Source organism: Rattus norvegicus, chromosome 1, assembly GCF_036323735.1.
Source record: "Rattus norvegicus strain BN/NHsdMcwi chromosome 1, GRCr8, whole genome shotgun sequence".
Lineage (NCBI taxonomy): Eukaryota > Metazoa > Chordata > Mammalia > Rodentia > Muridae > Rattus > Rattus norvegicus.
Genome location: NC_086019.1, coordinates 142720102 through 142733125, shown reverse-complemented (window position 1 = coordinate 142733125; position 13024 = coordinate 142720102). Strand labels below are relative to the sequence as shown.

At 48.6% G+C, this 13024-nt stretch overlaps 1 protein-coding gene across 2 annotated transcripts in view; it reads left to right on the top strand.

Moving 5' to 3' along the window:
- The first annotated feature begins 1504 nt into the window (after positions 1–1504).
- Rlbp1 (retinaldehyde binding protein 1) overlaps positions 1505–13024 on the top strand; it is a 13360-nt gene continuing 1840 nt past the window's right edge. The window contains exons 1-7 of one of the 2 annotated variants that reach the window (NM_001106274.2): positions 1505–1862; positions 3535–3645; positions 4329–4357; positions 4537–4665; positions 6907–7111; positions 9113–9291; positions 12194–12352. In NM_001106274.2, the coding sequence (NP_001099744.1) occupies positions 4346–4357; positions 4537–4665; positions 6907–7111; positions 9113–9291; positions 12194–12352 (684 nt within the window). In that variant the 5' untranslated portion in view covers positions 1505–1862; positions 3535–3645; positions 4329–4345. The remainder of the gene's footprint in view (positions 1863–3534; positions 3646–4328; positions 4358–4536; positions 4666–6906; positions 7112–9112; positions 9292–12193; positions 12353–13024) is intronic. The other variant, XM_039105632.2, reaches the window with a different exon arrangement.

Genomic DNA, 13024 nt, shown 5'->3' with positions numbered 1-13024 from the left:
CCTGCTCCTGTCCTGAGATGCTCTGGCCCACTGCTTCTCAACCTTCCTAATGCTGTGATCCTTTAATACACTTCCTCATGTTGTGGTGACCCCCAACCATAAAATGATTTTTGTTGCTCCTTCATAATTGTAATTTTGCCACCTTTATGAATCACAATGTAAATAACTGATTTGCAGGATATCTGATGCACAACCATTATGAAAGGGTCCATCAACCCCCGCAAGGGGTCATGACCCACAGGTTGGATCTAGGCAGCCCTCTCCGACTAGGCCATGTCATAGAATATATAGTCCTCTTGGTACACAGGGGTGCTTTGTTATGAATGGCTTTCATTGGTCCTTACAGAACATCTTAGCAGCTTAGGGGGCAACTGGGACTCTTATTCTTATCATAGCCAGTGAGGTTCCTCGGGCAAAACAAGCCACAGCCTAGGTGAATTAACCAATAGAAATTCACTCTATCGGAATCCCGGAAGTTGGAGGTCTAAGATCAAGGTAGTATATCCTTTGATCCCACCTCCTTAGGATATGTAAGTCCCGAACTGTGGTGAGATCAGACCATTTCCTTGGCTGGACTCCAGAAATGAATGGCCTGTGCACATGAACTCAACCCTACCCTGAGCACTTCAAGGAGAGAGAACCAGAATCAAAGGTGGGCTGTTTGGGCCCAGACTGAAGATAAGTTTACTTACAGTCTGTGGTGGAAGTAGGGAGCTCCCTGACTTTGGAATCCTGCGCAGAGAATGATCTAAAGGACTTGCATCCCTCATACCCCAGTGATATACCTAGTCAGAGGCCGTGGCACCCTGCTGAGGGGCTAATCAGGGGTTTCTGGTCGGACCACGGGTTAGATGCATTCTCGGACCACGGGTTAGATGCATTCCCTTCACCTAGGTACCCACTGGTTCTGCACTGCGCACAACTATGAGCACTACAAGCTCCGCAGAACACTTACCAGGGATCAGGCAGCTAAGCCGCTGAAGTGGGTGCTTTGCGTTCATCTCAAGACTTCCCCCACAGCCCCAGCTGGATCTCTAGTCATCCCAGTTCTCAGAGGAGACTGACTCACGTCGTGGGGAAGTTACCTCACAGTGAGAAAGGTGCTGGAGCAAGGATTGAAACACGGACAAGGCAAATCTGCCGCGGCGCCACACCCCTGCTTCCTTGCCTTTGGCGACGCAGAGGTTGGAGGGTCAGGAATTCAAAACCTATCTGAGCTGCACAAAACAAAAGGAGCCAGGGACTGAGGGTGTAATAGAGTTCTTCCATGTGTCAGGCCCTAGGTTCAATCTTCAGCATCCTACAAACACATACAAAAAAGTAGGCAGTGTGTTTTGAGGCCAGCCTGGGATACCTAGCGGGTCCTCCCCGGCTCAGCCCTGCGGACTCCATTTTCCTCTGCATGTGGGACGGTGGACCATAGGCCTCGGTTGCTGCATTGGTCACATTTACAGTTTCTCTTCACTTCTCTATATGTCCTGCCCTTTGTGGAGAGGGAGTATTCTCCCAGGCTCCCCTGCCTCCCAGTTTGAGAAGAGAGAGGGCAGGAAAATGAGACGGGGCTGGCCCAGATCCCAGTGAAGTAGCTTCCACATGGCCGAACAGAGCTCCAAGCAGGAGCTCACAAAGCAGGGCTTTGATGGTGGCCCTGCAGGCCCGGCCTCTCCCCTCTCCCTCAGGGTGCTTCGCTTGGTTCATTCTGGGCCTCCCGTGAGCCTGATTGAATGGGAAACGGTGGGCCTGAGAAGTTCCTTGTGACAAGCTAATCCCAGCTTGCTGACCTGACCACACCTCCAAAGGAAACAGCCTCCCGAGCTCCAGAACAATTCAGGCACCCAGTAGCCCCAAGAAAGAGCTATCAGGTAAGTCAGTGACCAGGTCTGACTGGGCCAGCGAGCATAAGAAAGAGTGTGTGTGTGGGAGGGGGTGAGTGGTCAGGGATTGCTTGGACTGCCTGTAAAGTGGTCTGCCATTCTGCAGGCCGAGCCAGAGGCAGATGCAGCACATGCACATGGAGAGCGCCTGATTGAGTTAGAGCTGCAGATGATCAAATACTTTTTATGCCCTAGTATTGGTAATTAATTGTACCTTATTTGCTAATTCTAAATGCCTGAGAGCATCTATGTGGAGCTAGGGGTAGCATGTTTTTATTACATAAATGCCTCCAGCTAATGGATTTAAAAATAAGAGATAAGCGCCTCTCTGTGCTGACTTTAGTCTTGCGTTTCTAAGACTCGGGCTGGTGATCTGCACATCTGACTAGGGGTTGCCTCTAATTCCTCTCGAGTTCTTCATAGTCTTCCCTTGCTTTGTTTGCTTGAGATAGGTTTTCCTTATATAGCCCTCGCTGTCCTGGAACTCACTATGTAAAGCAGGCTGGCTTTGAAATCAGAGATTCCTTGACCGCTGGGATTAAAGATGGCAGAACTATACTCAGCTTTTGCTTTTTGTTTTTGAGGTAGAGTCTCATGTATTCACAGGCTGACTTTGAACTAACTATGTAGCCAAGGAAAACCTTAACTTCTGATTCTCTCGCCTCTGTCTTGCAAGTGCTGGGAATGTAGGTATGAGCCACAATAGTCAGCTCTTGGTCTTTATGCCCACATATTTGGATGTCTGTCTGTCAAATATTTGGATGTCTGTCTGTCAAATATTTGGATGTCTGTCTGCTCTCCAAAGAGATGGCTTGTACTTGTTTTTTTTTGTTGTTGTTGTTTTTGTTTGTTTGTTTGTTTGTTTGTTTTCCCAGAGCTGGGGACCGAACCCAGGGCCTTGCGCTTGCTAGGCAAGTGCTTTACCACTGAGCTAAATCCCCAACCCCTGTACTTGGTTCTTATGGATAGATTCCAGCCCCAAGAATTCCCTTGTCCTTTCCAGGGCTGTGGTAGGAAAGGAACAGGCCCTCAGATATTCTCGGAGAACCTCAAGTTTTGATGTACAAATTAGGTTAATCTCCGTGTTAAGAAAGGGAGAAAAGACTCCGTTGTAGAGCAGGACTCCACTCTCAGTTATGTCACAGAACCCTGTGGTCTTCATGGCAGTCACTTTGGCAGATACTTTATCCTCAATTTGCTCTCAGTCTCAGAAGGATTCAATACCTTGCCCATGGTCACGCGGGTGGTAAAAGCCAGGTTCAAATCCAGCTCTCTCCAACCTACAGATGATCAAATACTTTTGGTATTTGGCCCTACTATTGGTAACTAATTGTACCTTATTTGCTAATTCTGGGCCAGTTCCCCCAGGGACTTTGCACAGAGATGACTTGGCTTGAAGCATCGAAGAGACTGGGTGTCAGGTAGACACAGGTTCAAGCCCCAGCCACTCACCAACTATGAGTAGATGACCAAGCTGACCAACGGAACCTGGTCACAGGTGGAAACAGAATGTAAAGATCCTCACAGTCACTGGGAACACTTGGGTCTGGGAGGAGAAAATCTGGAAACATGGGTCACGACGGATAACTGTTCTGGTGGCCCAGAAATCTGTGCTGGTGTATGTTATTTAATTACATATTAACCCTTCCATCCCAACAAGGGACGGTCAAGGCTCGGGTGAAATCACACAGCTTGCAAGACAGGATTGGAATCCAAGTCCCATATCCTGTTCCTTAGCCGCTTCTTGGTGCCTACAGAAGTCACAGCTTAGGTATGTATCCTTGGGCTCTGTGGCCTTGAACCAGTTACCTACTCTCCTGGATCTGTTTTCCCCTTAGATAAAACAGGAGTGAGCTGCCGTGCCAGTCTCTGAACAATGCATTTAGAAGTCCTTAGCGCGTCACAAAGCTCTGAACGCACACCCAGGACTGACTGCATAACTGCTCACTGTGGCTCCTAACCATGAATGCCCTGGGGATGGAACCATCCACTAGGCTGAGAGGTTTCCGGAGTGCGCATTTGCACTGGGGAAGGAAGGCTACTGAGAGGAAGGAAGATTGCCTTACACTGCAGTGATCTGGCTCTGTGGCTGAGGATAGGGCCCTCTGGTTTCTTCCTGGCTAACCGCAGCTGAAGACTAGTGTACTTGATGTGTGATCCCTCCAAATGCAGTGTTCCCCAAGTGTAGCCCAGGAAAATGTCCTTCAGAGCCACGTAGGGAACATGGGCTCTAATTTTAGTTCTCTAGTTAGAACCACAGGGACCAAGACCCATCTATATGTCTGGCCAATCAGCTGGCTGTTGGGAAGGACTTGAATGCTCGAGGCCCACTGTTCTGAGACAAACACAAAATGATTTTTCTAATATCACTGCAAACCTGACTTCCTTGGCTGCTGGGGACAGGCCACCTGGAGAGGCCAGGGCAGAGCAAACAGGTTCTTTCTTTCCCCTCAGTGTCTTCAAGAGGCAGTATGTCAGAGGGGGTGAGTATCCCAGACCCTTCCTCCCCACACCCCAACAATCTCTTTGGGGCCCTAACCCACTGAAGGGAGGAGGCTTAGCACATATCTTGGCCAAAGGCACTGTGCAACCCCGTTTGCCAGTGGTTCTTGCTGCTGTGGGCAGAGCTGTCCCACCTTCTACTTGCCTCCTTTCTGCCCAGGTGGGCACATTCCGAATGGTCCCTGAAGAGGAGCAGGAGCTCCGGGCACAGCTAGAACAGCTCACAACCAAGGATCATGGTCCTGTCTTTGGCCCATGCAGCCAGCTGCCCCGCCACACTTTGCAGAAGGTGAGGTGCCAGAGTGGGAGGGAGCAGTGGCGTGGCTGGGACAGCCTGGGAAGCAACCAGCAAGGGTGGGATGAATGGGCTTCTGTCCTTTAGAAGAGTTCTGTCCCACTCTCTAGGCTATCCTAGATCTGAGAGACTAACCTGTTCTAGAAACTGTCCTGGAGTCAGTTACAACACATGGGCTTATCAGTACTCAGACCACCTTAGTCTAAGACCCCAGCCTGGAGCTTATGGGCCGGGAGCCATCCTAGACTCAGATATAAAGAACACTGCTTCAGAAGTGGCCCGAGTAAACAAGTGTACATTGTCCCCAATAGAAAAGCATCGGGCTCAAGTTCTGGGGCCACACATAAACCAGCTGTGTGACCTTGAGCAAACAGCTTTCCTTCTCTGGGTCCGGCCTCTTTCTGTGCCTATGAACCATGGCAGTTAGTCTAGCTCAGTGTGGTCACCGTGTGCTCTCCTGGAGCTGGCAGGGTTCTTAGGGTTGCGGGGGCAAAATGGGAAATGGGTGAGTTCAGCTTCAGGCTCTCATCTGTGCACATACCACTATATCCACTGACCCGTGCTCTCAGGTGGTCCACATCTGAATCCTTCTCCCTTGCCCTTCATGCTGTCCAAAGGAAGAGTTAACCCAGTCATTCTTAACAGAACTTCTGGCCCAGCCAAAAAAAAAAAAAAAGAAGCTCTGGGGCTGAGGCAGGCTGCCCTCTGCTGGATCAAGTCGGGGAGGCCACCGAGTGAAGGAAAAAGCCCCAGAAATGCCTCCTCCTCATTGGGGACACTAGGGCAAGAACACCTCTAGCCCCCTTAACCTGCTCCTCTGGGAGATGGGGATCAGACCACTAACTGAGTGTAGTGACTCATGCCTTTAATCCCAGCACTTGGAAGGCATAGGGTGGAGAATTATAATTTTAAGTTCAGCCTGGGTTACATATAGAGATCTTGTCTCAAAAGAAACAAAAATAGGTTTGGGGGTGGGACTTGATTGGCAGAGTAGTCTAAAATTCTAGCCACGAGGTTCTGTATTAGATCTCCAGCATCACTGAGATGTAACCCCAGCGCGTGGGAGGTGCAGGCAGGATCAGAAGCTCCAGGGCTACCTTGGCTGTATATCAAAGTTGAGGTCAGCTGGGCTAGAGACTCGGACTAAAACATCCAAAACAAAAGCCAGAGCTTAGCAAGGTGGCTCATTAACTACAGAGCACTTGTCATGGAGCTTGGCCAAATGAGTCTGATCCCAAGGATCCCACACAGTAGAGGGAGAACCAGCTCTGTGGGTGGTCCTCTGACCTCCACATGAATGTCACACCATCACACACAGAGAGAGAGCGAGAGAGCGAGAGAGCGAGAGAGCGAGAGAGAGAGAGAGAGAGAGAGAAAGAGAGAGAGAGAGAGAGAGGGGGAGAGAGAAAGAGAGAGAGAGAGGGAAAACAAATTAATGCAAAAACAAAAAACCCAACCACACTCCTACAAAGAGTTGTGACAAAGATTAAAAACATAATGTAGGGCTGGAGAGACGACTTGGCAGTTAAGAGCACTGACTGCTCTTCCAGAGGTCCTGAGTTCAATTCCCAGCAACCACATGGTGGCTCATAACCCTTTGTAATGGAACTGATGCCCTCTTCTGGTGTGTCTGAAGACAGCAACAGTGTACTTATATACATAAAATAAATAAATCCTTTTTTTTACAGACATAATGTAGGAACAGAGAGATGATGGCTCAGTGGTTGACAGCATTTGCTGTTCTCCCAGGGCTCAATCTCCCACAGTGTAGTTCGTAACTATTCATAACTCCAGTTCCAGTGGACTTGACGCCCTCTCCTGACCTTCACAGGCACCAAGCATGCATATGTGCATGCATACATGCAAGCAAAACTCTCGCACATACAGTGAATAAATTCAATAAAATTTTAAAAAATACACACTATTTTAGAGGACCTAGCAGGCTGTTTGGTAAGAGCACAGTATACATGGGCACTTGTTAGAAACACTTTATTATTGTCAGTATCTTGCAAACAAATTCAGGCTGAGCAGTTTGACTTTCTCCAAACCCAAATGTCTATGAGAGAGCAGCGTGCCACTCCTTGACCGTTTAGAACAGAGCTGCACAAACTAAGACCACATTTGCAGCGCTCTGGGCACTCCCAGCAGGCTCGCTTAGATTTGAGCCTTTTCTCACATGCCCTGTTCCTCAACAGCGCCCATTGATAACTTCTGCCCCATCCCACCCCGTTGCAGGCTAAGGATGAGCTGAATGAAAGGGAGGAAACCCGGGATGAGGCGGTGAGGGAGCTACAGGAGCTGGTCCAGGCACAGGCAGCTTCTGGGGAAGAGTTGGCCGTGGCAGTGGCTGAGAGGGTGCAGGCAAGAGACAGCGCCTTCCTCCTGCGCTTCATCCGTGCCCGAAAGTTTGATGTGGGCCGGGCTTATGAGCTGCTCAAAGGTAAGGCCTGCACTGAAGGGCTGGCCCTGGTGGGGTGGGGTGGGTGGGGCGAGTGTACCTCTCCACACTAAGACACTTCCCTTATACCACGAGGTAGTCACTGCCTCCAAACCCTTCATGTGTGTGTGTGTGTGTGTGTGTGTGTGTGTGTGTGTGTGTGTGTGTACACGTGCACATGTGTGCCCGAACTGAGCAGCCTCTAACATCACTTGGGCAGTTTGTGGATGGATGGATGGATGGATGAATTGATAGATGGATGGATGGATGGATGGATGGATGGATGGCTCTTCTCTCTGTCAGTCTTAGGATGCAGTGAGTAAAATTCAGAAACCACATTTAGATGACAAAGGAAGGTGTTTCCTTTGTAGACTCTCCTCTTCCCCTCAGGACCACCTTGGGCTCTGGAATGTTACAGGTGAAGAAGCCTCCTTCAGCTCTTACCTGACACTAAACCCCAACCTCAGTGGAACCAAAGATGGTGCTTGCCTTGGGACTGGGGAGCTGGGACAGCTCTGCTGGATGAAGGAAAACATTTCCTGCAGAAATCGAGTCTTTGGTGTCTGTAGGGGGGAGGGTTGAAGCAGGTGGTCTGCAGCTAACATCTTTCCCTTTAATGTTCCCCCCTCTATCCCCAAGTGTCACCTCAGCGTCACCCTGGACCCACCACTGTTCCAGGTGAAGGAGCTCAAGCATCCCCTGCCATTGTAGACCTTCCATTCTGTAGGTGGGGACAATAGCCCTGAGAAGTAGGATACATAGGCAGAGTTTGAGTGACAGGTGGTAAGGAGAAAATAAGCTGTTGGGTATAAAGGACAGAAGGTTGGAGCTGTGAGTGAAGTGTCTAGAAAAGCTCCTACTGCAAAGGGACGTCTGAAAATAAGACCCCGAGGACATTAGACATGGAGTTATCAGACAGAGGGAATGAGAAGGCAGAGGTGAGGTGAGGTGAGGTCAGACCGGGTGTTCTAGAGCAGCAGAGAAGCTTTTAGCAGCTTCTTAGCAATTGCTCCCTAAACTCCTCCTCTGGGCCTCAGGCTGGGGCTACACATGGCCATGTGAAGGCAGAGACCTGTTCAGGGTTGGTAAGAATGGCATTTGTGGACCGTGTAGGCACTGCTGGAATAAGGAAAGCCTTCTGAGTCCAGACTCTACCTCACGTCTGCATGGCTCTCGATGCTCACATTGCGAACCCCGTATAATTGCCACAGGAGTTAGGGGAGACAGGCCAATCTTACTATCTTAGTTAGGATTTTACTGCTGCGAACAGACACATGACCAAGGTAACTCTTATAAGGACAATATTTAACTGGGGTTGGCTTACAGGTTCAGAGGTTCAGTCCATTATCATCAAGGCAAGAGCATGGCAGCATCCGGGTAGGCATGGTACAGGAGCTGAAAGTTCCACGTCTTCATCTGAAGGCTGCTAGGAGAAGACTGGTTTCCAGGAAGCTAGGACGGGGGTCTTTTTTTAATTGAATATTTTTTATTTACATTTCAAATGTTATTCCCTTTCCTGGTTTCCTGTCCATAAGCCCCCTATCACATCCCCCTCCCCTTCTTCTTTAGGGGTATTCCCCCTCCCTAACCACCCCCCCACTTCCTACCTTCCCTTCCTAACATTCCCCTACAATGGGGGGGGGCAGGTGTTGGTCTAGCCTTGGCAGGACCAAGGGCTTCTCCTCCCATTGGTGCTCAATAAGGCCATAGGTGGGGGTCTTAAAGCCCACACCCACAGTGACAAACCTACTCTAACAAGGCCACACCCACTCCAACAAGGCCACACCCACTCCAACAAGGCCATACCTTCTAATAGTGCCACTCCCTGGGCGGAGCATATACAAACCATCATACTTATCCTGTGGAAAGGAGAGGACACAGGACACAGAGAGTTGAATGTTCTGTTATACACAGACAGCAACCAGACCCTTGATTCTTGTCATGTGCCATCTAAGAAGCTGGGTGAGTGAGGCTGGAATGGCTCCCTCACTCTTCCTCTTCCAGGCTATGTGAACTTCCGGCTCCAGTACCCTGAACTCTTCGATAGCCTATCTATGGAGGCTCTCCGCTGCACTATCGAGGCCGGTTACCCTGGTGTCCTTTCCAGTCGGGACAAGTATGGTCGAGTGGTTATGCTCTTCAACATTGAAAACTGGCACTGTGAAGAAGTCACCTTTGATGAGGTCAGCTGGGCTCTCTCTACTAACTGTTGCTGGAATCCCAGGGAGGCAAGGTCTGCCGAGGGAGGAAGCCAGGTAGTGAGCATCTTCCAAGCAGGGAGGGAGTTCCTAGGATGCTCCAGGGTGGCTGGAAAGCCCAGCAGTTTTGCAAGAAGAACCCACTGGCCTGGGTATCCCCAGCACCGCCAAGTGGAGGCAGCAGCTGTGGGCTGTGAGCTGAAGGAAACCTTGCCAAATACCGAAAGCTGAGAGCAATAGAGAGAATGGGGACCAGAGGACAATGGGCTGGAAGATTCTGGAAAGTACAGGTTCTGTCCTACTTAACCATCTGCTTTCTGTATGCTTCTCTGTTTAAGCACTCAAGATAGTTGATTAAGGAGAAGAATTAAGGGCTCTTCCTTCCTTCCTTCCTTCCTTCCTTCCTTCCTTCCTTCCTTCCTTCCTTCCTTGTTTTGTAACACTGTCTCAGGTATCTCAGGCTGGGCTTAAATTCACTATGAAGTTAAGGATGGCCTTCGAATTTCTGATCCTCTTGCTGTGCAGGGTTTCAGGCGTGTGCTACCACATGTCATTTTATGTATGCCGGGGAATCAAACCCAGGATTACAGTCATGCTAGCCAAGCGTGCTGACACGTGAGCCTCATCCCTGGCCTTCACCCGTGTTTCTGAGTAAACTGTTATCTGTAAATAAACGAGACTGTTTTCTTCACCTTTTCTAGTCTTTAGAGCCCAGACTTTAAGAAGGAATTAGACTGCACCTGCCAGTCCTTCGCTCCAGTTAAAATGGTGATGGAAACAGCAAACACCCCCACCTCATGCCTGGTCTAATTAAAGATGTTTCTAGGCCTTCTCAGTAAACAAGATACTAGCGTGAGAATTTACGCCTTTTAAAAAAAAAAAAAGACATTGTTTTGGGGAGGAGGGTCAGAGAGATGGCTCAGCAGTTAAGAGCTCTTTCTACTCTTGCAGAGGACCCGTGCCCTGTTCCCAGCACTCATGTGAGGGAGCTCACACAGTCTCACAGTCTCCTGTCAGACTCCAGAGGAGTCAATATCTTCCTCATAAAAAAATGATAACAAAAATAAAAGCAAGCCAGTGGTGGAGGCATGCATTTAATCCCAACTTTGCAGAGAAACCCTTTCTCAAAAAACAAACAAACCAATAAATAAAAATATAGAAATAAAATCTCTTATAATGATTTACATATATTTAGTTTTTTTTTTAAAGTTTTTTTTTTTTGTGTTTTTGTTTTTTGGTTCTTTTTTTTTTTTCCGGAGCTGGGGACCGAACCCAGGACCTTGCGCTTCCTAGGCAAGCGCTCTACCACTGAGCTAAATCCTCAACCATATATTTAGTTTTTTAAGACCAAGTCCCTGTACATAGCTCTGGCTGGCCTGGAAATCTCTATGTAGACTCGGCTAGCCTCGAACTCACAGAGATCTGCTTGCCTCTGCCTCCCAAATGCTAGGTTTAAAGGCATGCACCACCATGACTTTCGAGTTTTATATTATTTTTAGTTACCTGTATATATGTGCGTATGTGTGTCCATAGCGCTGGTTCCTGCAGAGGCCAGAGGCATCAGATTCCCTGGAGCTGGAGTTACAAGTCAGCTACCTGTGGGTGCTGAGAACCAAACTCAGGTTCTCTGTAAGAACAGCAAGCTCTCTTAATCACAGAGCTCTCTCTCTCTAGCTCCAACTACTGAAGGTATTTTTTCTTTTTCTTTTTTTAGAAAAAGATTTAAAAACATGAATTTTAGTAATGTCGATAGTATGAATTCCTTTTAGAATATACAAAAAATTATTAACTTAAAATCATCTATAATTCTGGTACCTAGATATTTTTTAATTATTGATCCTTCCAATTTCACACACACACACACACACACACACACACACACACACACACACACAAACACACACACACCAAAAAACAAAACAAAAAGCCACTCACAGTTTTCTTATAACAGTGGAATTAGTCATTCTTGGTGGCACAGGCCTGTAAACCCATCTACTAGGAAGGCTAAAGCAAGAGGACTGATTACAAGAGGGCTGTAGAGTGAGTTCAAGGCCAATCTAAGTAACTTAGTAAGACACTGTCTAGAAATGCAAAGTGAAAAACAGGTCTGGGTGATGTCATTTGGTAGTTTGCAGTACCTTGGGTTCAATGCCCTGTACAGAAAAGAGAAGGGAAGAAAGGAGAGAGGGAAAGAGGGAAGGAGGGAGGAAGGAAGAGTGGGTGGGTCTAGGAAAGGTAGATCACAGCAGGCAGGGTAGTTAATGGTGGTTAGATCTACAATTCCAGCAGAGCTGGTGTTAGAATGAGCTCTTGTTTAAGGCTAGCCTGGGCTAAGCAGTTTTCAAGGCCAGTCTGAGCTACAAAATAAGACCCTTTAAAAAAAAACAAAACCAAGGGCTGGAGGTGGAGCTCATCGGTAAGCGCTTGCCTAGCACTTGTCCAAGACTCTCCTGTTGATTTCCTGTACCAACAAACAAAACCAAAACCCAGCAAGGGGTCCTTCTGTGGCATGAAACGTCACGAAGAGTGAGCTCCCCATACTGTTAATGTTTGACATCACTCTCAGTGCTCCCAGTATTCCACAGCTTAAAGCTTCCAGCATTTCCCTCCTCTCTCACAGGATGCTGGGCTCAAGGTGGGGTTATCCCACATGAATGTGACGTCCAGGGTGATTTTATTGGCCTGTATTCAGTGAGGGGGAAGTCCTAGATGGATACCTCTGGTAAATCCCTGCAGCGAACTGACTCTCCACTCAGGACCCTGAGTTTTAATCATCTCCGTGGGTAGGATGTTAAACCCTGCTTGCTGTGCTTCAGGCTCTCAGATGCTGGGGATCAACTCTAGGGCCTTATGACTGAGCCACGTACCTAAGCCTCTGTGCTTCTAGATCTTACAGGCATATTGTTTCATTCTGGAGAAACTGCTGGAGAACGAGGAAACCCAAATCAACGGCTTCTGTATTGTGGAGAACTTCAAGGGCTTCACCATGCAGCAGGCCGCGGGACTCCGCCCCTCCGATCTCAAGAAGATGGTGGACATGCTCCAGGTGAGACCTTGGAACCTCTCACAGGTGGGGAGGCTTGCTCTAGTTTCCCATTTCGTGATGCAGGAAGGGATCAGAGGGGTTGACAATCTAGCGTCATCCAGAGCAGTGACAGCCCTCATCTCAGCCACAAATACTTGCTGGACGATGGAGTCTAATCTCACTGTCTAGCCCATATCTTCTGCTTCATCTTTCAAGCTTGGAGATGGAGGTCACAGATTAAGTTCACACACAGATAAAGTGGCAGAGTCGTCCTGGAACCTCAGGCTGTCTGGCCACGTGGATCCTGCTGCCTCTTTTTGCTTGAGTGTTCATCCTGAGGAAGGACTCTCCTCACCCACTCTGATTCCTTTATATGCTGGTATCCCACAGTGGCTCCTTTGAGCTACCTTCTATGTGCCCTATGTGCACCGGGGAAGACAGGGTGGGAATGGCGGTGTGTGACACGGAGGGTGGCCACGATGTCCTTATAGTCTACAATGATTGGCAGTCCACCCAACGGACAAGTAGTTTGAAAACAACTCAGTCCCCAGGCTGAGGACACTGCTCAGTTGGCAGAGTGCTTCCCTAACATCCACAGAGCTCCGAGTTTCATTCCCAGCCCTGGCCAGTGCGGCACTCCAAAGACAGAAGAGGCAGGAGGATTGGAAGTTCCAAGTCATAAGTCAGTCACGT